The sequence below is a fragment of the Cryptococcus depauperatus genome, chromosome 7, assembly GCF_001720195.1.
Source record: "Cryptococcus depauperatus CBS 7841 chromosome 7, complete sequence".
Classification (NCBI taxonomy): domain Eukaryota; kingdom Fungi; phylum Basidiomycota; class Tremellomycetes; order Tremellales; family Cryptococcaceae; genus Cryptococcus; species Cryptococcus depauperatus.
Window position 1 is genome coordinate 132417 of NC_089474.1, and position 24463 is coordinate 156879.

Below are 24463 nucleotides of genomic sequence, written 5' to 3' on the forward strand. Positions count from 1 at the left end.
AGGAGGACCATCAATTGTTCAAACTAATGTATCAATCGCTTTGCCCAGAGTTTCCAATGCACTCAACTATAGAATCCGGACTAAGTTGGAAACAATCGCGCATATTCTTCGCAAGAACTTGTCAACGAAAACAAGAGCGGATATACAGCCCGGCACAGATAACTTGCGTGAGAATAACAGGAGAATACTCAATTTCTATGCTCAAAGTATAACTCAACAAATCACTACAAGGGACTTAAGAATCTCAAGCCAAATCATTAATGCACATTTCAGCTTTATGAATTTGCAGTACACATAGACTCTACATCAAAACATACAGGAAAAGCAAAGATAAACGACTGGAGCATACTGGGAGAAGAAGTCGATATGTACGGAATAGCATTAAACAAAACGAATAAATAGGAGAACCAGACGCAAATGATCTTAAACAAAGCTGGGAAAACCTTCGAGTTTGTTTACCAGAAACACGAACGCCTCAAGATCCTTTTCGTGACTTTGGTGCACCTTATTTGTGTCGCAGTTTAATTACTGCTTTTATAGCTATTAATTTGCCGAACAAATTTACAAGCAATGGCAATCATCAAGCAAACGACGCCTTTTGACCAAGATAAGAAGAAACAGGATGGGAAGAGAATTAACAGAGGAAACATAACCAGAAAGAGCGTCAACCAAAAAGGTATCGGTAGAGGAAGTGTACCCTGGGACAGCATCAGTAAGACGAGTATTGACGGGAGTTTGATTTTCAACCCTCTGATTTCGAAGCAACTTTAAAGACGTTATCAAATGTTTAGGATTCTGACAGCAATTTCTTATATGAGTAGAACTACAGCACAATTTGGACAATGTGGATCGTGTTGGTTGACGATACCGCTCGTAGAGCGAAAAGCACACTTTTCGTAAATATCAATCATGATCATTGAGGACGATTATCTGAATGATTTGAATGATGTACTGATTCTGAGAGATTGAGAGCAATAGCAAGACAACAATAACTTGATGCCCGGATGCCTTATGTTAGAAGCTGCTCTTAATGAATCTTTGAAACCACTAATTGGAACGAAGGGAACAGGTCGCCAGCAACAGCAGATGCAAGCTGCTTCTTGAGGGACACGAATGACGCATTGCTCAATAATCATTTCTCTGGTTGAATCTCTTATGACGATCTGCATCCATGAGATACAAAGCGCAGGTGCTGTAGGAATCGTTCATGCATTATGATCACAATCTTCATCGCATACTGTGGTAGCCAATCTAAATCTCCCCATAGCCACCTGCCTTGAAAACACCCTCCTCCTTTTGGACAATGTCATACAAAGCTTTGAGCCAGGCTTGAAGCTTAGACTCGACCTCCGCTTCAGGAGTGCCAAGCTTGGGGTAGAATGTGGCTCGGTAAGGGCAAGCCTTCATTGCAAGCTGAGGAATGAAGTCAGTCGATTCCTCATCAAGGCGGAGCAAGACACACATAAAACACAGGTCTGACCATTATCCCGTGGTGCTTCTTTAAGCTCTGCTCATATGCTTTTGTGAAGCTTGCAGAAAGTTCTTCCTTTCTATTCTCCTGATTCAGTTTCAGTCCCAAAGCGGTAAATTTGAGACCTCGAAGCAACCACATGAGAGCATCCGTAGCAACCCTATCTTTTGGCTTGGAGATATTAGCCTTTTCTGAGGCAAGAAGGGATTCAAGGGTAACGGCTGAAGAAGGGTTGGCAGCGAGGTAAGCACGAATTTTCTACAGAATGTATGCTGTCAACCCAAACCATGTTGTCAACGCTTTCTATGAATTACGGCAATGTTACCAGTCAAATCATTTTGTACAACGATAAAAGCGGGATTCCCAAAGAGATCTGGAGCTCGATGCTTAGCTTGAATCACGATATATGCCCAGAGACGTACCAAATATCTTCACCAAGTTCTCGGCAGCTTCTAGGAATTCTGCAGTGTCGACACCCTTCTCACTGACAGTAACATCGGTGAAGGACTGAATGCAGGTCAGTGCTGGGCGATTGGATTACACTTGCCTTTGTAATGGCTTCAAAGAATTGAGGTTGGCTCATTGTATCTGTCTTGACGATGTTGTTACAAAGTCAAAATCAACAACAAAGGTAAAGTCATTGTGTCAAGAGTAAGTGACAATCACGTGACTAGCGATGGTACTTTTATACCACGTCACTATCATACCACCTCGCACTCGCGTCGTTTCAACTATACAACACATGAAATTGACTTTTGTATTTATTTTTCATATCTTTGATTCACTTTTATCATGTCCATCTCCAACGTAAGCAGAAAACTAACAACGGCCGTCTAACACACGGGTAGCATCCAGCCACGTGGAAGCAACCAATGACCCAATCAATCTTCAATGACTACAGCACTTTTCCACTTCCACAGACAAATCGCCACAATGTCTATCTTGATGGACCCAAGTCACATACAAGTCAGCCACTTGTCACAGGTACATCTGTTATAGGGGTCAAGTATGACAAGGGAGTCATGATTGCTGCCGACAACCTCGGCTCTTATGGTTCTTTGGCAAGGTTCTCAGATATCCAGCGACTCCATCCACTCGGCAAACACACACTCATTGGTGTTGCAGGTGACATGGCAGATTATCAATGGTTGAAGAAAAAGCTCGATGCTCTCTTGTATGTATCATGCAAATTTGTGTGCTTTTGCTCATTAGTGTGATAGACGCGAAGAAGACTCTCTTTCACTTACCGACTCTCACCCGTCTCTCTCATCATCAAACATTTACACACTTCTCGCGAATCTTTTCTATGGACGAAGAAGCAAGGTTGATCCTGTATGGAATGCTTTGCTCGTTGGAGGATGGGATACTTCCAAGAAGGAACCGCAAGTATAGTTGCTCTAGGTACAGTAAAGAGAGCTAATTTCTACAGATTCCTTGCCTATGTTGATCTACTCGGTACCACATACTCTGCGCCTACGCTTGCTACTGGCTTCGGTGCACATCTTGCTCAACCTCTCCTGCGAGAAGCATATGAAGCCAAAGCTGGAATCAATGGTGAAGGGCCATTATTGACTGCTGAAGAAGCCGAATCGCTATTGAATGAGTGTATGAAGGTCCTGTTCTATAGAGACGCCAGGAGTATCAACAAGGTGATTCTATTTTACTATTCACTGAATCCTCTGAATAGATTCCTTTCAACCATCAGACTGTCGCTGACAAAGAACGTAGTACCAAGTGGCCACTATCACAGAACAAGGTATCAACATCAGCGATTCCAAGTCAGCGTCCACAGAGTGGGGATTTGCAGAGGGTTTGAGAGGATATGGTGCCCAGGTCCAATAACGCATTGTCAATTCGCCATTGAGATTTGTAATGCAGCGCATGCCGTGAAAGTGTGAATGCAAATGTCGTATCGAGGTCCGTTGTGATTGAATAGGGTTTTCTGGTCAGCGACATGGTGCGTTTGGAGCGCAAGAACGGATGCGCAGAATGATAGACGCATGCAGCCTGTCCACAAGATATGACATCTACTCTTGGTAACAGATAGGCCATTGACCATAATCATTTCTCAGTCACATCTGTGCGACGGGCTGGGTTTATGGCTTATTCGCAACGCCCCGTTCTACCTTTTTGGCTTCACTGTCAGCTTTGGAAAAAAGGACGCTCTGGGGACCCGTCTGGGAAAGACAACGCAAGACGGGTTCTCCAAGGATTTGTTTATCCATGCGTGTCTCTCATCCAGACACATTATCCCATAGACATGACCCTGCCATGTCTGTCGTTTACCACTCCTCTCCTTCACATGTGCATCATAAAGTCTTTCCAACCTCATTGCTCGTTCATATCCCGCTTGCCATCTAATGTATACTCAAACAATTAGCATGGTGTCCAACCTGCTACCAGGTCACCATCCACTCTACCATCCAGAAATGTATCTACTGATCAGCGAATCGAGATACTGCTCGATTCCCTCTAACATAGAAAATTCAAAGCTACTCTATACCAGCTTGCCTGTCTACCTATCATCCTGACCTTGAGGGCATCCTCTTCGTCCCCTGCCCATCTACATAAATCTCGCCTATATCGTTTACCCCTTTGGACGACTTGACTTTTGAGAAAATGTATCTCAAACAGACAGCTGTCAAGATTGACTCTCTGCGAATCTGCACGGCGTGCCATGGCTAATACTTTGTCCCATTCAACGCCCTTTGTCACCTGTCGTATCCCTTGACAGCCCTCTGCGCAACATTCCTCCTCAGACGATTCCACCTCCATAGCCTACTTTCCACCCACCGTCTTGACCCTTGGTCACATGTAAGTCGTTTCATGCATCGGCCGCACCGACACACTTGGGTCCCTGTTCAAACAGACGGCATCGCTATGGACCAGCCACAGAGCGGAAAACTTCTTTCTCGCATTTACGCCTATAAACGGCGACAGTCTCGCGGTGGCACCGCAAGGGTATCACCACACGGCGTACAACCTCTATCACTACCACGACGACGTGTTTGCATGGGACTGTGAGCGCGATGCTGAGTCGAGGGAGGGATTGTATCCCTAGTCTGCCATAGGGTTCCATAGAGTCATGTTCCAGATCGATGGCAACGGTGAGGTGGTGTATTGCAAGTGGCAAATTGACAAGGCGATACCTGAAGGCGAGATGTTTTACAAAAGATGACTAGGGCGCGAATCGCGGAGGGTGTGGCTGTCGGGATGATGTACAAGGTTGGGATAGAAGAAGACAGGGTAGTGTGTATACAGAGGAATGGTATAGTGAGTTGAACAGGAACCTGGCTGAAGGACATAGAGAAGAGAAGATGTAAGGAAGGGATTGTGGTCGATAGTTCCCATGGAATGAATCTTGATAGCTGTCTTCATCTATTTGAGATAGATATTCCTAAATAACTCACCAATCCCAAGCACTCTCTGCCCAAGGCCAAGAATAACCTTACTTCTGACAACCTACAACGATGGTAGTCTTCATCCTACACCCATGCAATGCTGGCCGCTTAGACTTGTTGGCACGAGAGACTGGCTTGTGAGGCAGCTCCCGTTTGCCCGAAAATACCATGGCTCGGGGAATCTCGATGGCGTTCGGCAATGCTGGCGGCGCCCGGACTGATAAGTCCCCTCTGTTCTAGTCGATGAAGGAGTTCCATGGTCCACTCTTGGCACCGTCTGGTAGTAACCTGTCCTATCGTCAGCCCTATTCAGCTTGTCCAACATGAAAACTGCTCACGCCATCGATAAGAGCTCGAATGTTTTGACCTCTGGGTGGTGGATTCACCATGGTTGCTTCTCGTTCCAATGCTGCCCTTGCACACGTTTCCTTGAAAACCATCATATCGGGAGGATCATAGAGGTTAGCCGAGTCAACGTGTCCAAGGAAAACCATCTCTCGTAGGTCACGCGAATCGCTACATTCGTCGTTTCGTTTGAACTCGAGCGCATAACCGAGCATCACCGGCTCACCCACAACATGAATGACTGTGCCACTGCATGGTGTCGATTGGAAGTCTTGGCTGAGATCTTTGCGATCATCAGCAGCATTTGGGATGAAAAGGGCGAAATGAGCACGCTGGCTGGCGATGCCGCGGTGCTTGGCCAGATAGATAGAACGACAAGGCATGTAGTAGGAGTCAGCGGTGACCAACTCTACAAAACACAGGCAAAAGATGGAACAATGGTAGAGCTGTCCCTGCCAAAACGATGAGAGATTGTAACAGAACGTTTCAAGAAAGTGGTTTCATATCCGACCTCTTATATATAAAAGCCTGGGCGGCGATCGCCGCCTACGGCTAATCATGATATGCTAACGACTAGTACACCGACTAGACGAACAAAGTTTGTCACAACAGCCCCTAGCCCAACGCTGGTCTTGTTGGAATCCAGTGATCCAATGTCAGGACCATGTACAAGGAAAGGATATAAGAACACAGGATACAGTGTATGCCTCAGAATGGTATAGTTGGTTGAACTAGAACCTGGCTTCTGGATGCAGAGCAAACAAGATATAAGGAAGGGATTGTGGTTCATAGTTCCCCAAGGAATCAATCTTCATAGCTGTCTGAGTCTATTTCAGATAGATACTCCTACATAATCCACAAGTCCCAAGCACTCCCAGACCAAGCCCAAGAACAACCTCATTCCTGACATCCAATCGTTCACAAGGTCACGTGATGCTGGTGAACTGTCAAGGATTTGACTCCGTTTATAGATATAGCATGTAGAAAGGTAAAGTATAAACATGAATGTTTATGGAACTGTACTACGTGGCATCCGGTTAGGCGTGCCAGTTACTCCGTAAGCCTATCTGCTTCTGACAACATGAGTTATCTATGGTATTCATTGTCTCGTTATACTTATTGTTCTCGTCTGAACCCTGAACGTTGTACATATAAGTAGCATAGTTGACTCCTGGTTTATCCTTTGCCACTAAAGTGCTTATGGATATACCAGTGGTCTCCTTCACTTAAAGATATGCATATTCGTCAGTAACTGAACTATGAGAGAAGAAATATAAATGTAAATGAAGGTGTTATAAACGTTAAGGCGGAAGTGGCTTTCCAATTTCACTTGAAACATTTGCTTCCGTCTTTTTCCTCATTAGAATCGACTACACCCATTTTCTGACAGTAACTCATTTCTGATGTACAATGTGCAATTGAACATGTTTAGAATTGACTATCCCAATGTAAGTGCATCAGCACTACACTGCGACTGGTAAAGACCGGAAATAAGACCGTCAACGAAAAGCACTTAAGGATAAGGAAATGGATATATATATATAGGCCATAGAATACTTTTACCTTAGATACTTCATTTCATGTATAACCAGTGCTAGGTTTGCTGTATTGGAACGCCCGTTGGTATATTAGTTAGATATACAATATACCAACAACAAACCTAGTGTGGTACACCAGATGCCTTCCATATACCTGTCAAGACTAGTGTCAGAACCTTGGAACTATGACATGGAATATAGCCAATAAGTAATAGTGCAACGTAGATTGCATTATTGTGACCTTTTGGTACAGAGCTTGGATATTAATTATTGCTAATATTCATGACGACTAGGTCACTCGGGTGGTTATAGCGCTTATGCCCTTGGGACGAGATACTACTTAGTAGTTGAGTTATGATATATAGAGACAGAAAGCTAGATTCATTCTCTGGGGTTGTGTCTCTGGGTTGTCTATCCTTATATACATCTCCTGTCCGGTGTATCCAACCCAACACACAACCTCCACCATCCTTGCTTGCTGTGTTTCTGACAATACCTCTGTGTAATAACTTTGGAATGATGACAGGAATATAGGCAATAGATAATAATGCAATTCTGATTGCATTACTGCAACTTTTTCGCTCAGGGCGTGGATTGTAGTTATTCGTACTTTTCATGACACTCTGATGCCTCTGACTCTACAATATTGGACAAAGGTTAGCCAAGACAAGAGTAGGTGTTGATATACGATACATCACTAGAGAAAAAGCTACAAGTAAAACAACAGGTAGATATACCCAAGATGGAAACCAAGAACAGCAGATGTACAAATGAAAACCAGATATGCAGTAGTACAGAAATAACGCCTTGGAAACCTGTCCTCTGCACAAGATGAAACGAACACGCAGTCGATATGAACAGACATGTCCCAATGTCCAGATCCATGGCACTGAACTGCAACCCACGGCGTCGGCATCGACAACAAGCATAGCGTGATAAGACGAGACGCCATGAGACGAGAAAAGCCCGTTGTGCGCGAATCTCGACGGCCTACTTCACCACCTCGTAGAGGAAGGACTCGGGAAAGTGCTTCTTGATCTCCTGCTCGATGTGCCAGTATGGCGTGACATAGGTAACATCGATTAATGGGGCAGTGCCAGCACCAGCAGTGATCATCCCGAGGATACGGCCGTCCCTGTCGAGGACGATAGAACCCGAGTCGCCGAGGGCAGAGAACGGACTGGCCTTGTTGCTATATGGGAGGACCGCGATTGCCCTCGACGTTTCCTCAATCCCGTGCTCGTTGTAGATGCGGAAGAAAGACTCCATCCCCGTGGCTCGACCGATGGTGGTGCCCGTCGCGAGACCGTTCTTGACGACGAGAAGACACGATTCTCCGTTGCCGTCAAGTTGCTGGGGATTGCGGATCTCTTCTGGCTGTATGACACCGAGCGCCTGAAGACCGTCCACTGGGCACTCATACTTGTCCCGGTCCTCCGGCTGGGGGAACATAATCATGTCGTAGTCCACCAACGAGAGGTTGCCTCCTGCAGAGGAATCCAATGGTCAGCTAAAAGCGCCAGACGATACCGACCAAGATGGAAAACGTACCGATGTACATTTTGTTTCCCGGGAACGTGTCCCAGTCGGACTTGTTGTCGTAGAGCTCGATGAGAGCCCAGTCCGCTGAGAACCCGTGAGGTGTGACGTTGGCTTCGATAGGCTCAACGTGGACGGCCTCGCCAATAACACGCTGGCTCGGAGTGGACCATTCTTTAAGAATCTCGGAGTGGAACTTGTCAGTCTGGCTGATTTTCCATCTCGCTTTCTCCACCAGCGCCAAGTGCTTATCCCGTTGTTTCTTGATCGACTCATCCTCATCTTCCTCGGACTCGCCCAGTCGGCGAAGCAGGTTCTGCCACATCCTGATGGAAAAGTCCAGGTCACCGATGGCGCGCATCATGCTCGTGAGGACGCTGTCATAGCCTGAACAGCCGAGGACGACGACCCGCTCGCGGGGTTGGCTCGTGGTCTTGCGAGCGAGGCCCTTGTTGTGATAGACGGGAGGAGGTCGGGCGACGTGAGCGCAGGTGAGGAGGAAGACGCGCTTGCTATCCTTGCTCTCGCGCAAGTAGAGAGCGCCGGTGCCCTCAAAGTGAGGAGTCTTGAAAGGCGCGATGGAGAGACCTAGCGCGGGAGTGAAGGGCTTGCGGAACTCGGGAACAGAGACTTTGATCGGGTCAAAGGGGAGCATCTTGGGGCCAGCGACGGAGCGGGTCACGACAGACTCGCGGAAGCCAACCTCAAAGTCACTGAAGCCAGCCTCCGTTATCAAGAAGTGGACCGCCTCCGCCGCCGTATTCGCAAGCTCGTAGGCGAGCGACTCCGGCTTGACACCGATCCAGATGAGGAGCGGGCTGAATGTCCTCTTTCTCGCCTCTGCGAACGCAACGACGTCTATCGATGTCCAACGAACCTGCTTGTCGTCGAGCAGAGCGCAGACACGCTCGCCGAGCTCACTCCAGACGGCTTGCATGGGATGGCTATGGACGCCGCGAGCCTCTCTGATAATCCGCCACGCCTCGGGAAAGGTGCGTACGGGCCAGGCATCTCCGTTCTTGTAGACACTCAGAGCACCACTGGGAGTGCCGTAAAAGTCGTAGGTGGCGTTTGCGTAGGAGGCGGAGAGGCGTTTCGCGCTAGAGACATAGGCCTCGTCGTCTTCGTCGAATTTGAGCTGGGCGACGTGGTAGGTGGTAAGGGAGGAGGAGGAGACGAGGGTGGAGGGAGAAGTGAGAGGAAGCCAGGGGCTCAGTGTTCCGGAGACTTCTTGGCATGACTTGAGAAATTCCTCGCTGAGGCCGTAGGACGAGTCAAGCGACACTGCGGAACGAACGGTCAGCAACGAGAAGAGACCATAGGGCTAAAACGGCTTACTAGTTGTGAATGGTTCCTTTTGTTGTATCAGAGGGTCGCGAGGCAGCGAAGATGTCGTTGGTAGACGACGGTATGGTTGGATAAGATGGAGAGGAAACGTGAAGTTAAGAATACGACGAAATGGGAAAACACCAACGGGACGCAACAGAGAGCAAAGGAGAACTTCTGAAAGGCGGAAACAGAGAGAACCAATGGCAAAGTCGACTAAGAGTTATTCTGCGGATGCGGATACAGAGAGAGGACAGATGCCAGAAAGTTTTGATATCAGGTTTTACGGCTGTGCATAACGTTGTGAACGGTTAGACGGGTTTTGTATAGAGAGCAGATATAGAAGAGAATGTAAAATGGTAATAACAATAACTTCAAATAAACTACGAGCTATCAAATTAGGCGTGCCAGTCTTTCACATGCCTATCTGAAAGCACTAGGTGCCACACTGGGTTTGTGTTGGTATATTGTACGTCTACCAATATACCAACGAGTGTTCCTAATACAACAAATCTAGCACTGGTGTTGCATCGAAATGAAGTATCTAAAGGAAAGATAGATTATGATATTCCTCCTTATATATCCTCAGCTACTGCTCGGGAAACGCTTGTTCCAGGTTGACTAATATGGTGGACAGAGTCAGACCTGCAGTAAGCTACACAACACAGCTGAGGTCGCCGCAGCGCCTCTATAAGCGTCATATACGGCGATGCACTTACAGTGTAGGACGTTTAATCCATTTATGTTAGTAATAATGCCGCCACTATCGGTATTATGTGGGATTAAGGGGTTGTTCCAGTTCCATCTAGAAATATCAGGATAAGTTCAGTTACAAAAATGTCATTGACACCCATAAAAACCAAAAATTTATCTTCAACAAAACGTGACATACATGGACAGTGTGTTGAAGGCAGGAGGGTGCTGATTATGGGTACAGTCGACCGGGATACTTCTTTGAAGCCATCGCGACGGATACTTATTGGAAGATGTCAAAAGAAGAGTACAAGAGAGATACATTTAACTTAAAATGTGAGAATATATATAAGGTTGGTACGACTTTATATAGTCAAAGGAGCTTAATTAACCATTGCGTAGGATGATTAGTAACTTATCTTGAAACATCGTCTCTGTTGACAAGATGGAATTCAGAGCAATAAACCTCAAGAAACCAGGATGTACATTAACAAGTACCTACGTCGAAGCTTAATCTTGAGATAGAACTTGACTTCATCGCACGCAGGTCATAAGCCTAATACAAACATTGTTCGCTGCAAAGTAACAGTACAAATAACATGTAAGCGACTAGGCGAGGGACGACGTTAGCTACACGGGGAAAGCAAAGAGAATAGAGAACAAGACCAAACTGAACGTCATGAATTGGAGGTTGCAGGTCCGAGTTACCGAGAGTTGAATGCCTAACAAGGCAACAGACAGTTGTAGCTAAGGAAAAAGGTCAAGGTATATCGGAATAAGGCAGAGAGATGAGTATCTATGACTCTACAAGATTGGACAAAGGTTGGTCAAGACAAGAGTAGGTGTTGATATACGATACATCACTAGAGAAAAAGCTACAAGTAAAACAACAGGTAGATATACCCAAGATGGAAACCAAGAACAGCAGATGTACAAATGAAAACCAGATATGCAGTAGTACAGAAATAACGCCTTGGAAACCTGTCCTCTGCACAAGATGAAACGAACACGCAGTCGATATGAACAGACATGTCCCAATGTCCAGATCCATGGCACTGAACTGCAACCCACGGCGTCGGCATCGACAACAAGCATAGCGTGATAAGACGAGACGCCATGAGACGAGAAAAGCCCGTTGTGCGCGAATCTCGACGGCCTACTTCACCACCTCGTAGAGGAAGGACTCGGGAAAGTGCTTCTTGATCTCCTGCTCGATGTGCCAGTATGGCGTGACATAAGTGATATCGGTACTGTCGGTGACGCCAGCACCTGCGGTGATCATCCCGAGAATACGGCCGTTCCTGTCAAGGACGATAGAACCCGAGTCGCCGGAGGCCGAGAACGGACCGGTCTTATTGCGGGAGGCGGAGAACGAACTGGTCTTGTTGCTGTAGGGGAGGACCGCGATCGCTCTCGACGTCTCCTCAATCCCGTGCTCGTTGTTGATGCGGGTGAAAGACTCTATCCCCGTGGCTCGACCGATGGTGGTGCCCGTCGCGAGACCGTTCTTGACGACGAGAAGACACGATTCTCCGTTGCCGTCAAGTTGCTGGGGGTTGTTGATCTCTTCCAGCTGTATGACACCGAATGCCTGGAGAAGACCGTCCGTTGGGCACTTGTACTTGGCCCGGTCCTCCGGTTGGGGAAACATAGTGCTGCCGTATTCCGACGAGAGGTTGCCTCCTGCAGAGGAATCCAATGGTCAGCTAAAAGCGCCAGACGATACCGGCCAAGATGGAAAACGTACCGATGTACACTTTGTTTCCCGGGAACGTGTCCCAGTCGAACTTGTCGTTGTAGAGCTCGATGAGAGCCCAGTCCGCTGAGAACCCGTGAGGTGCGACGCTGGCTTCGATAGGCTCAACGTGGATGACCTCGCCAATAACACGCTGGCTGGGTTTGGACCATCCACTTTTAATCTCGTGGTAGAATTTGTCAATTTCGCCGACTTCCTTCTTCCAGTCCTTCACCAGTGCCAGGTGCTCGTCTCGCTCCTGCTTGATCCTCTTATCCTCGCCCTCCTCGGGCTCGCCCAGTTGGCAAAGCACGCCCTGCCGCACCCTGATGGAGCTGTCCAGGCAGCGGATGGCAGGCATTATGCTGGTGAAGGCGCTGTCGTAGCCCCAATCGCCGAGGACGATGACCTGCTCGCGGGGTTGGCTCGTGGTCTTGCGAGCGAGGCCCTTGTTGTGGTTGACGGGAGGAGGTCGGGCGACGTGAGCGCAGGTGAGGAGGAAGACGCGCTTGCTGTCCTTGCTCTCGCGCAAGTAGAGAGCGCCGGTGCCCTCAAAGTGAGGAGTCTTGAAAGGCGCGATGGAGAGACCTAGCGCGGGAGTGAAGGGCTTGCGGAACTTGGGAACAGAGTCGTTAAAGAAGTTAACAGACAGCATCTTGGGGCCATCAACGGAGCGGGTCACGACGGATTCGCGGAAGCCAACCTCAAAGTCACTGAAGCCAGCCTCCGTTATCAAGAAGTGGACCGCCTCCGCCGCCGTATTCGCAAGCTCGTAGGCGAGCGACTCCGGCTTGACACCGATCCAGATGAGGAGCGGGCTGAATGTCCTCTTTCCCGCCTCTGCGAACGCAACGACGTCTATCGATGTCCAACGAACCTGCTTGTCGTCGAGCAGAGCGCAAACACGCTCGCCGAGCTCACTCCAGACGGCTTGCATGGGATGACCATGGACGCCGCGAGCCTCTCTGATAATCCGCTGGGACTCGGGACCGGTGCGTACGGGCCAGGCGTCTCCGTTCTTGTAGACGCACAGAGCACCACTAGGAGTGCCGTAAAAGTCATATGCGGCGTTTGCGTAGGAGGCGGAGAGGCGTTTCGCGCTAGAGACATAGGCCTCGTCGTCCTCATCGAATTTGAGCTGGGCGACGTGGTAGGTGGTAAGGGAGAAGGGGACGAGGGTGGAGGGAGAAGTGAGGGAAAACCAGGAGCCCCTTGTTCTGGACGCATCTTCACATGAGTCGAGAAAGTCCTCGCTGAAGCTGCTGGAGGAATCAAACGACACTGCGAAACGAACGGTTAGCAACGAGAAGAGACCACAAAGGCTAGATGGGCTTACTCTTTGTGGGTCGTTCGTTTTTTTGTGTTGGAGGGTTGGGTAGTAGAGATGATGTTGTGGATGGACGGGATGGCTGGATAGGCGAGAACGAAAGAAACGACAAGGTTAGTATTCGACGGATGTCAGGAATGCCAAGGGACGCACCTGAGGGCAGAAGGAAAGCACTGAAAGGCAGAGGTAGAGACAAAGTTGAATGAGAGTCGTTCTGTGAGGAAAGAGAGAGGGCAGATGCTAAATGAGCTTTGTATCAGGTTCCACGGTTGTGCGTACAGTTGTTAACGAATTGACTGGTTTTATATAGAGAGCAGATATAAAAAAGAATGTAAAATGGTAATAACAACTATTTCAACTAAACTACGAGCTATAAAATTAGGCGCGTGAAGGCACAGGAGTGCCACACTGCGTTTTGTTATGATAAATACGTGAATAGTATGCGTGAACGGCGTTTCAATACAGCAAATCTAGCACTGGTTATGCATAGAAATGATGTATATCATATAAAAACATTCTACGGTTTATCTATCTATATCCATTTCCTTATCCTCCAAGCGTCCTTCGTTGATGGACTTATCGACCGTCTTTACCAGTCGCAGTGCAGAGTGCTGACGTAATTACATCTAGCCCCATTAGAAACTTTTGTTACTCTTGTTATTCTTTTTCTAATGTCATCTATATAAACGGGGTCAAATCTTTTACATAACAATTGGATCGATTAGTTCCGTCACTCTATCACGAATGGGTGGATTGGTCGTTTGGCTGGTTTAACTGAGGTTGATAGAGACTGATGGTTAGATAGATAAATGGATGTCTCTGACTTTGCAATATTGGAGGATGAAAAGATAGGAATAAGAATTAGAGGTTTGACGTATGCTAGGACGTATGATACATCACTGGAGAACGATTATCAATAGACGAGCCAGTATATACATATATATACATCTAAGAAGGAAACAGAGAACCGCGCATGTACAAATGAAGACCGTATTAGAATGTATGTGTTATGGCTCCAACCACTGGTTTGTACTTTATCACTCCAAGTGGCAAAGAACAAACCAGGTGTAAGCTATGCTACTTATGTATGTACAATAAATACAACGAGATTATTAGAAACAGTCGCTATCGCGTTATTGTCAGAAGCAGATAGGCTTACGGAGTAACTGGCACGCCTAACTAAGTGTCACGTAGCATAGTTCCATAAACATTCGTGTTTATACTTTACCTTTCTACATGCTATATCTATAAACGGAGTCAAATCCTTGACATGAACATTCTCTTTATTGTTATAGACACAACCATTGTTCTCGATATTCCTATTGTATACATACTTGTATAGACATATGGTGGGTCTGCTTTTCTCTTTGCCATCTAGAGTGCTAAAGAGACTACCAGTGGCCGGTACATTAAAGACACATTCTGTGAGGTCTATCCAAAGTATGATGGATGGTGTGGCACCACAGAGACTGGTATGGGCTTGGTTCATTGACGAAAGCATCCAGTTGGTGTTGGGGCGGAATATGCCGCTGCCTCGGCATGGCCTACGCTGACGGAGGAGGATAAGAATGCTATATGCGGCGATTTACATCGAATCGTCTCGGAATTGAGACGGCTGAGCCAAGGCTCGTCGGACTGCTTCATCGGTGGGTTATGTCGCAGAGTGATGAGTGGAGAGTGCGCTGAAGACGGTGCTAGGATCGGTCAACGGAGGGACGGTCCTCGATAGGTTCTTCAAGCTTGATTATGAGGAGGGCCGGTTTTGGACCATCAAGTCTTTTAATGACTAGTTCCTTGCGGGTGCCACTCGTCACAGGCCCATTTCGAGAATCTCTGCCCGACACGGGACACATTTATTTCACTCATGGCGATTTTACGCTTGGAAATATCATGATCTCAGATCCACCCGGCCCTCGGTGGGTCGTGAGCATTATTGATTGGGAGCAGTCGGGCTGGTATCCCGAGTACTGGGAGTACTGTAAACTGCTGTATGGGGTTGAGTACTCGCATGAGTGGCGTAGCGATAAATGGGCGTATAGAGTGGTGAGACCGTATGAAGATGTTTGGGAGGTGTTTGCAGAGTATTTTTTGTGGCGGTGTCCATAGGTGAGTGCGTATGGGTGTGTGGTTGCGTGGTGGTATGTTGTATGTCTATAGAGTATGCCGATGGGTGGTTGGAGAGCAGCAAATTTGGCATTGGTGTTGTATGGAAAGAGTATCAATGGGGATTGATAATTTATATATATATGCTGCAATCAGCGAACGCGTATGTTCCACGCTGGAAGATGTCGTTGGCCGTGGCGAGACCTACAGCACAATTACAGAAAGCGGAGGTCGCCGCAGCGCGTCCATGGCAATGTTAATATACGCGTGGATGTATATATGATACATTCATAACAAAATTATAAGCTTGCACTTGTAATAACCCAAGACACTCTTCATACGGACACTACCGTATGGATGAGGAGTGTCCGCACGCCAATGGAGCTTATCACGCTTGCAGCAATGGTCTTGCACAAGTTACGACCACTACATCTCTCTAGCTGTCTTGTTTATAGCACGAAGCGTGGTTCTATCCACGTATCATTTCATGTGCTTGCACTGTTTTCGACTGGAAGAGTCTAAAGAAGCCCAGCGACACGGTGTTTTGGAAAACGCTGTACACCCTCTGCATCTCTATGCGTGTGCAGGCCAGTTCACATACCGAGCGAGACAGCATAGCACTTGCCCTTTGCAAGGCTAAAAGGTGGGTCGTTTGTGCTTTTGTAGGTATTTCGGCAGGTTTTTCTGGCCCGAGCCATACGATTATATGCTAATCGTATCAGGAGTTCCGGTCCAAGAATCGCCTACACTCATTGGGATACGATTTATCGTCCAGAACGTGAGGCCCGAGAAGCGTGCCGCATTCCTGACACAGCTTGTCAGGTAGCGTCGACATGCTTTGGAGAAAAACAGGTCTCTCTATGGGTAACTATCGGAGGATGTTTGGATGACCCTCGAGGGTGACCTTTGCAGGTTACGATGTAGCCTCTGCCAGAGGCTCGTCAACTGGCGGCTTGAGATTCTACGATACTATCCGGCATTATCCTGTCGTGCACTTTCTACAAGGAAAGGCTTGAAAGGCGAATCAGAGTCGGAAAGCGAGCTGTATCACCGGGTTATACGCGACCAGCTGTCATTTCTTCCTCCTCGGTTCGAGTTAAGCCCTCGCAGTGGGCTAAGAATTTCTCCAACGCAGTGCTTCACAACAAAGAAAAGGTCGTGGTTGTCAACATCACCGTACCAGGTCTCAATTCTTAGAACGAGACGGCTACCTACACAGTGCAGTGGGATTACAAAGCGTCCCAGAAACCATGCTTGCACTCGGAGCACTCGCAATTGACACCAGATTGTCAAGATTGAGGTTGATCTTGGAACTTGGATTTTGACGTTGGGATGAGGTTTAACTTGAGTGGGGATTGTCTAACTGAAACAGACAAAGACGGTTATCAAGATTCATTCCCTAGGGAAACTATCAACAGCAGGTCCTTTTTTATATCGTCTCGGGGTTTGCCCATCTCGCCCAGGTCGATTGACTGTATCCATCTACCAGCCACACATATCGTCCTCAGCTCAACTGATCCTTTACTGCCATCATCCTAACACAGATGTGCTTGTAAGGGATCCAGTCCAAAGTCTTAAGATTCATCTCTCGCTCCTGAATGATTATTGTATGAAGACAGTAGAAAACGTCATGGGGTAGACGAGAAGATTGTGGATTTAGAAAAAAATGGGAAATGTAAGGCCGGGAATAGAAGAGAAATCTGGGAATCAAAAGAGACATGGTTGGTTGAATATAGGAAAAATCAGGATTCCAAGATGAAAGTCATAACGATTCGCCAATACTGCGTATAGTTTGGCAGATACGCTGCAATCCAGGGAATCATTATATAAAGAAAATCCATGTAGTGTTGTCCTTTTGGGTAAATACTAATGATGTAATTTACAACATAGCTGCATAATCAATAGGCAAGCGTGAGATGGCAATGGCTCATAAAGCTAAACATTATAGGCCAATGATACCCAATGACATGTGGGACTTGAACTTATTGTAAATCCTTCATTAAGCTTTCTGTCCTTTTGCTTTCTTTTCAGCTTTTTTCATTTTTGCTTCAGTCCTCTTCTTCCTGACTTGCTCAATTCGTTTTGCTTTTCTTGCAGCGCTGTCGACGGGCATCTTTGTCATGATACCCTTGACATGTAGAGGAGCATAATGCACAAGAGGTATGGGCCGCGATGATCCTTTCGCAGCCTGTTTGATGTTTTCCTTAACCTGGGAAGGCGTGATCTTATCATTCCCATCAGCGTGGATGGTGAGATTGGAAGTAGGATAAGGCAACGTGATACTGTATCGCGGAGGATGTAGAACGTTCTTAGGGAGAAGGTCCCGTATGCGGTTTATGGCTGGATGAGATAGCTATAGAAATATAAGTACGTTTCCGGATATCATGAGGATAATCGAACGATTTACACGTAAACCAATCGAGGCCAGCCGTCTCAATCCAGCCATTTCTGCCAATTCTTTCTCCACATTTCCAAGGGGCACGACCCGTACCTCCTCCCTTTCCTCACCTATTATGTCTCCCAAATCTGTCTTCTTAATTCTCGTCCTGACCGTTTTTGATAGTTGTGCGTGTTGATACACCAAAGCATTGTAATTGGCGCAGTATTGTGGTATGGGATTAACGAGAGCTTGAGGGTTTATGGAGAATAAAGGGACAATAATATAATTGACAGGCGCCGTTGATTGACGCTGATGCGATTGCTGATCATCGTTGTTTGATGATTCATTGTCAGAAAATGGAGAGGAAGAACGAGGAGCGGTTGGTAATAAGTTATCTTTGTGAAATGGACGGCCCGGCTGATCAGCGTTTAGTGCATCTCCCATCACAAGAATTTGAAGTTTCAGCTCGTCTATCTGTCTTTCAAGGGCCTTGATGACTTCGTTGATACCGAAAACAAGACAAGACAAGACTTTGGGCTTCTGGCCATGCCTAGGCAAATCCTTTTCCTGTTCCCCTATAGCTCGCTTGCGTTTTTTCTCAGAATTCGTCTCCAACTCTTCTCTCGCCAAGTGGATATCGTCGATACAACTATCCATTTCGATTGGAATAACTGTCGGATCTTTGGGATTCAAAGAATTGGCATTGTTGGTCTCAACTTTTTTATCTGCATTTTTGCAAGCTCGCTTGCGTCGTTTTGACTTTTGATGACACCTGGCTCGTGAAACATGATACTCTGCAACTTCTGCTGGTATAAGCTCTTTGAGACGATGAAGTACGGTAGTTTGAAGATGTCTCGAAATGTTTGGCCTATATCACAGCATTAAGCGATCCTGATTGAGCTTTGCCATCCGGAAGCTTACCAAGCAACAGTCAATGGACTAGCCAAGACAGCCTTCTGCACATCTTTGCTCAATTCAGCCCTCTCGTCAGTGTCTTGCTTTACAGCACTTTTTTCTTTCTTTGACTGGGAACGGATGGTCTTGTTTCCTTCAGCTGTTTGGACTGGAGCGCTTGGATGAACTTTTAATTTGCTGTTTGTTGTCGAAAAAGTCATTTTTTGTAAAATACAATTATCAAAATTCATCCTTTTCTTGCTAGATGTTATAGAAAGTCCCCCTCGACTGAGATGGAAGGTTAATGTTATTGATTGCGCCACATCCTTATATCTCCGCAATACCCGAAATCGAAACTGATTGACTACAAGTATTTTTTTGAGAATTGAATTTCCTTGACTTGTTGAAAAATCTTTTGATATCAAACTCTTTACGGCTGCTTCAGTAAGCACACCCGCATCGAGTTATCAGAAACTTCTGTGCAAATACTTATCCTCCTTTTTTTCAACAGAAAACCCTAAAAATAAGGCAAAATGGTTCGAGTCTCTGTTCTCAATGACGCTCTTGTGAGTACAGATTCACTAGGTGGATATGGGGAGAATGAGAAAATCAACAGCGTAGGAAGCGAAAGCGGTCTATGGAAATACAAGGGATAGAGGGAGAGTGCGATGCTGATTGGCACGTTAGAACAACATCGTCAACGCTGAGCGACGAGGAAAGCGTCAGGTTCTCATCCGTCCTTCCTCCAAGGTTGTCATCAAGGTTCTTCAAGTTATGCAGAAGCATGGTGAGTTGAGCTGCCAAATGTTTAGTCTAGAAACACCTGCTCGGATCCGGATTATAACTGCCTCCACACGCTCATCTCACCGAGGCGAGGCTTTAAGTCTCCGGAATAATAACACTTTTTGTGATACCTCCTCAACTAATCCAATTCTGCGGCTCAAGGCCGCATGGCCGGAGCAATAAGTAAATTTGGCTGATTGGGGGAGGACATTCTTGTTCATGGCTTTTACTTGTTGTGTGTGTTTGCATGAATCCAGAAGCTGATTATAAATTTGTTTAGGCTACATTGGCGAGTTTGAGATCATTGACGACCACCGTGGTGGCAAGGTTGTTATTCAGCTCAATGGCCGATTGAACAAGTGTGGTGTTATCTCTCCCAGGTTCAACGTCCCTGTTGACGGCATCGAGAACTGGGTCAGCTCCTTGCTTCCTGCCCGTTCTTTCGGCAAGATCATCCTCACTACCTCTGCCGGTATCATGGACCACATTGAGGCCCGTAACAAGCACGTAAGCACCTTTTGTTTTTTTCTACAAAGCTACACACTGACTGTTACGGGTAGGTTGGTGGTAAGATCCTTGCATTTGTTTATTAAAGGGTTTTATGCATTGAGGTTTGCACTTGTATTTGGACAATGTGACATGAGAGTAAACAGAACCAATAAGCATACTGTCTTGCTGTTTAACGTCACTTTTCATCTTACTCTGTAGGTCATGTTTTGAGCCATCGCGGCTCCAAGGAGAGATTATCAGTCTATTGAGGACGTTATGATTAGATCCTTAATTGTTCAACCGACGTTCGTTTCTCAGAATTTCTGGCTATTTCTTCTATTGGAATCTTTTTGGGCACCATGTAGTGATTTGCGCAGGAGTCCAAACAAGGCCTTTACATTGGGTGTGTTAATCATCCTGTTGAGATGTTTGAGTCTTGGCCCGTCGACAGGTGTGTAGGTCTTGCCCTCATTATAGCTTTATATGCAAATCCCATTGTTATCACCTGCTTTTTCCAATGTCGTGGGCATTCATGCCGCCTGGAGCTTCAGAGAATATAGACTCGATCACAGTTGCATCATTGCAATAATCTTCTCTTTCAAGAAATCAAACGTTGTTGCTCTCTCCTTGCTATTGGGAAACAACTAAAACCTCTTGCTTCTTCTAATCCTTATATTCTATCATCGTTATTAGTCTACGTAGTTGGCGTCTACAGGTCTTTCTCTGTTGTTGACGTCGTGAGTGTCTTGTAGCAACGCCGTGTCGAGCTTGGCCTTCTAGGAAAGCATAACAAAGCTCCCAACACTAGAGCAAACCCGCAAGTAGACACAAGAGATGTAAACGAAGATGACAATGAAGCAATGTCACGTGATATTCAGCCAAATGATAAGTAAATCGAAGATGTACATGTAAAATGTTTAAACAACAAACGTATTCATCTTTCTCTTTCCAAACTCCAACAAGACGAAGCCGAAGATCCATTCGTATGAATCTATGGCTGAACTAAGTGCATCACCAGGATTGAGTCTTGAAGAATATCAGTACGTTGCTACAAATATCAGTCTCGAATCCCCCAGCCCTGCAATTTCGACTGTCAACGCAAAACTACTGCTTCGCAAGTAAATTGCTTACGGAGAAGTACCCAGGGCCAATCCCTGGATTGCCTGGCATTCGACCATGAAGAGGATATCCTGTCAAATAACTATCAACTGAATCAGATATGGTTCGACGGAGAAATGCATGGGATATACCCTCCCAAACCGTAATATCTCCTCCAAGCTGCCGCAGTATTGTCGATACCGGTCCCGGCACCCCAAGCCAGTGGCGTTCCAAGAGGATGTGGCATCCCCATTAACTATAACTATCAGTTTACCGTACGGGCCAATCTGAATGGAAACACACTCCAGCACCAAATCCGACATTGGGACCTCTGTATCTTGTCTTCACGTTGGGGTAGACAGCGCATCTTCCCCCGCCGGGCAACGTATAGGTTGGAAATGGGAGCTCCTGAGGGTTTACATACGGATGGTGGATTTCAAAATGATCTATATTCAAGGGCACTACAAAAAGATGAGTATGAGACAAAGCCTGAATGATAATGCTTACTCTTGAAGAGGTTCTATTAGACAGTCTCTTGGTTTCTCAAGGACCTGACTGATTGGCAGCCGCTCACAATATAATTTCTGCCACTCTATATATATAGGTGCAAGGCAGGACTCCTTTGTTTCTTAAACATAAAACTATTGACTTCTCCAGAACTATAAAGGACCCGTATCTCAAAAGTATTCCAGCTTCCTTTATGCTTCCCTACTTACCATTTAGCTGCTTCAATCCTCTTTCTATAGGCCTTAAATCTCGAGGCTTTTATGACAAGTTCTTATATGGTGTAGGATAATATTTGGGATTATTGTTAGTCAAGGGATTCAGAACGGACTTGTACCGGCGAAGAATGGTTCTCTATCGACAGATGTCAGCAATATTCATCTTCTCTTTCGGTAATACACTATTTGTTACTTTCTTTCAACCTCTTTGAATCAACTAATCACTGTGATAAGCAGATTTGTAGTACCAGGTTAACGGCGTTTAAGCTCGGAATTTTTATAGTTATCGAATAGCATTAGTCTGAGACAGATCAAGACAAACCACGCTGGGCATCAACTTGGATTGAAGAGGTTCGCTCTATCAAAGTTGGTAATGGAGGAAAGAGTGATGCATTATCAGCTTCTATCCAAGATAGCATCATGATACCTGTGCAATAAAGATGTCCGTCAATGGCGTTGTTGGTCATGATCTCTGGAAACCTACGAGAAGTAACATGTTGAGATTAGCTAACAAGATGCAATGAACAGTAGATGGGACAAAAAAGCATCCTTTTTTGGTTACAGAACTGAGAAGTTGCACAAAGCATGGTTAGCAGAAAATGTGAGTATCCTAATGACCATGGACTCATTGACTTTGGATCGGTCTCATGGGAATTCCCATGTGTCCAAGGATCTTATGGCTAAGAAGACAGTGAATGCTCTTTTGGATAAAGCCCGACACCAGTAATTTAACTGGAAAATTGGCCATGTTACTTCGCCTTCGTCATCTCATCCCGCATGGCCTCGACCATTTTGTTAACAGCTTGGGTTGTATTATTGAAATGCGGCATATCGAGGTAACTTGTCTTAATCTCCCCCCTGAGCTTTACATCCGCCAAATCTCTTGCATCAGCTTACAAGCTGCTTACTTCGCATAGTGAGCCAGGATATGGACAAGTTAAACCAGCCAGCTACCTTCATGACAATTTCATACTCATCTGCTACTCCAAAAAGTCAAAGTTCTTGCGGAAAGTTTTTGATAATAGATACACTGCCATCGAATTGAGGTGCATTGAAGAGGGCCAGCTGGTGGCTAAACTTGATACGGCAATTCTGAATTTTGGCAACGGCCAGTGATTCACTTTTTTCGTTCCACTCAAGTATATCTCTCATACCTTGAGATTCTCATTAGACATAGAAGTTAACGTTGGAGTTCATTTATTGATTGGAATTCTTTTGAAAGAAAGTAAAACCTAAAATTGTTGCTAAATTGCAAATATCGTATGCTGCAACTGTTCAGCGAGGTTTGCGCGTAATTGAGCCATATCACCCTATCATCCACTTGCTCTCATGCATACCCCCTAACAACCCATTATGCCTTCCTCCTTTTGCGTTTAGCCCTTGATGAACGTCTTATGACCAAGAGTTGCTCCCATTCGCAGTTCCCAACCCGGCAGATGGAGGCGCTCTTCTTTCCCCTCTTTCTCTGTTACTCCACCTTTCTCCGTCTCTCTCCAACCTTTCTCCGCGTTCATGCTTTTCACTGTCTCTATCTCCTCTTTCACGCCTTTCGCCCTTCTCGCCTCTATCTCCCCGGTGGTCGCCACGTTCGCGATGGCGATCATACCTTCCATGGCTTTGTACTTCTCCGTTCTCGTTGGTATGACTCAAGTTACTATGCACGATGTTGCCGGCGCTGGTATGCGGCTTGTTGGCATTTTCCAAGAGAGCGCGATTTGCGCGATAGTCACAGGTTGTTGTTGGAGGTAAATTCAGAAAAGTGAGGATTTTTTGCCTGATTCAATTCATCAGCGTCAGAATTTCATTGACAGTATAAAACCAGACTTGAGAGATCCATTCCTGACACTCCCGCTTTCCTCCTCAACCCATACACTTAAAATGCCCTCTTGCTGTCTCATACTCAGCACACAGCCAACGACACTATCAGATTCATCAAATTGATCGCCAATGAGAGCTAATAGAAGGGATTCATAAAGAACCGGGATGATGGGGTAGACAAGACGAATAGTGAATCGGCCTCCCCTGTGCGACTGTCAATAAAACGCTGACAGTGCCAACGTCATTATGAGCATACTCTCGCATCTCTTCCCAGATTCCTGGACGACTAATACGGCTGACAAAGACCAAAACATCTGTGACTGCAGGCAACTCGTTCACTGGGGTTAAATGAGAGTAGAGATGGAGGAACGACTCGATCTATACATGGTATTAGGTTTCCTCAACAAATTTCTATTCACGTAACACTGGACCCAACGTACAGAGCCAAAGGTCGCAACTCTACGAATCTCCTTTTCATATTCTACTTTGGCATTAGGTGGTCTGTGGACGTAGGAGATTGACCAGCTGCGTTGACTCGTCAGGATTTTTTTTTCTATTATTAAACAGTACTCGCTCTTGCCGTAGGGGGTGTCTGCCGGATTGTGGACTCGGCGCAGAAGGTGTCTTGTCCACGCTTAGCGAGAGGCGAGATGAGCCTCCATGAGACATAGTCCGACGGTTTGCTGTAGGCTGGGCCATGTTTCTTGCTACCTTGAGACAATGAACCGTCTTATTGTATATTGGCGTAGATATTTATAAAAGTAGTTTGAATGAAGAAAATAAATATCAACATAAACTATA

At 46.2% G+C, this 24463-nt stretch overlaps 9 protein-coding genes across 9 annotated transcripts; 2 read left to right on the forward strand and 7 right to left on the reverse strand.

Moving 5' to 3' along the window:
- Positions 1 to 1251: 1251 nt before the first annotated feature.
- Positions 1252 to 2271, reverse strand: L203_105364 (uncharacterized protein; the record flags this gene model as incomplete). Its single annotated transcript, XM_066214732.1, has 5 exons — positions 1252 to 1413; positions 1463 to 1729; positions 1786 to 1844; positions 1894 to 1978; positions 2257 to 2271. 5 exons carry the CDS (start codon positions 2269 to 2271, stop codon positions 1252 to 1254), a joined length of 588 nt encoding a protein of 195 aa, XP_066070829.1.
- Positions 2272 to 2343: 72 nt separating this feature from the next.
- On the forward strand, positions 2344 to 3313 carry L203_105365 (uncharacterized protein; the record flags this gene model as incomplete). Its single annotated transcript, XM_066214733.1, has 4 exons — positions 2344 to 2645; positions 2692 to 2853; positions 2901 to 3120; positions 3200 to 3313. 4 exons carry the CDS (start codon positions 2344 to 2346, stop codon positions 3311 to 3313), a joined length of 798 nt encoding a protein of 265 aa, XP_066070830.1.
- Positions 3314 to 4980: 1667 nt separating this feature from the next.
- Positions 4981 to 5600, reverse strand: L203_105366 (uncharacterized protein; the record flags this gene model as incomplete). Its single annotated transcript, XM_066214734.1, has 2 exons — positions 4981 to 5160; positions 5211 to 5600. The coding sequence occupies 2 exons, from the start codon at positions 5598 to 5600 to the stop codon at positions 4981 to 4983; spliced, it is 570 nt and encodes a 189-aa protein (XP_066070831.1).
- A 2145-nt stretch (positions 5601 to 7745) lies between these two features.
- On the reverse strand, positions 7746 to 10637 carry L203_105367 (uncharacterized protein; the record flags this gene model as incomplete). The annotated part of the gene is made up of 5 exons (XM_066214735.1): positions 7746 to 8242; positions 8307 to 9578; positions 9633 to 9836; positions 10340 to 10425; positions 10513 to 10637. 5 exons carry the CDS (start codon positions 10635 to 10637, stop codon positions 7746 to 7748), a joined length of 2184 nt encoding a protein of 727 aa, XP_066070832.1.
- An 832-nt stretch (positions 10638 to 11469) lies between these two features.
- Positions 11470 to 14011, reverse strand: L203_105368 (uncharacterized protein; the record flags this gene model as incomplete). The annotated part of the gene is made up of 4 exons (XM_066214736.1): positions 11470 to 11996; positions 12061 to 13329; positions 13385 to 13615; positions 13969 to 14011. 4 exons carry the CDS (start codon positions 14009 to 14011, stop codon positions 11470 to 11472), a joined length of 2070 nt encoding a protein of 689 aa, XP_066070833.1.
- A 3466-nt stretch (positions 14012 to 17477) lies between these two features.
- L203_105369 (uncharacterized protein) lies at positions 17478 to 18973 on the reverse strand (the record flags this gene model as incomplete). The annotated part of the gene is made up of 3 exons (XM_066214737.1): positions 17478 to 17831; positions 17886 to 18726; positions 18780 to 18973. 3 exons carry the CDS (start codon positions 18971 to 18973, stop codon positions 17478 to 17480), a joined length of 1389 nt encoding a protein of 462 aa, XP_066070834.1.
- Positions 18974 to 19285: 312 nt separating this feature from the next.
- L203_105370 (40S ribosomal protein S22-A) lies at positions 19286 to 20128 on the forward strand (the record flags this gene model as incomplete). Its single annotated transcript, XM_066214738.1, has 4 exons — positions 19286 to 19318; positions 19440 to 19539; positions 19816 to 20042; positions 20096 to 20128. 4 exons carry the CDS (start codon positions 19286 to 19288, stop codon positions 20126 to 20128), a joined length of 393 nt encoding a protein of 130 aa, XP_066070835.1.
- Positions 20129 to 21081: 953 nt separating this feature from the next.
- L203_105371 (uncharacterized protein) lies at positions 21082 to 21841 on the reverse strand (the record flags this gene model as incomplete). The annotated part of the gene is made up of 6 exons (XM_066214739.1): positions 21082 to 21102; positions 21156 to 21225; positions 21275 to 21378; positions 21426 to 21583; positions 21630 to 21642; positions 21839 to 21841. The coding sequence occupies 6 exons, from the start codon at positions 21839 to 21841 to the stop codon at positions 21082 to 21084; spliced, it is 369 nt and encodes a 122-aa protein (XP_066070836.1).
- A 1395-nt stretch (positions 21842 to 23236) lies between these two features.
- On the reverse strand, positions 23237 to 24361 carry L203_105372 (uncharacterized protein; the record flags this gene model as incomplete). The annotated part of the gene is made up of 5 exons (XM_066214740.1): positions 23237 to 23618; positions 23669 to 23866; positions 23919 to 24040; positions 24103 to 24187; positions 24237 to 24361. The coding sequence occupies 5 exons, from the start codon at positions 24359 to 24361 to the stop codon at positions 23237 to 23239; spliced, it is 912 nt and encodes a 303-aa protein (XP_066070837.1).
- Positions 24362 to 24463: the final 102 nt, after the last annotated feature.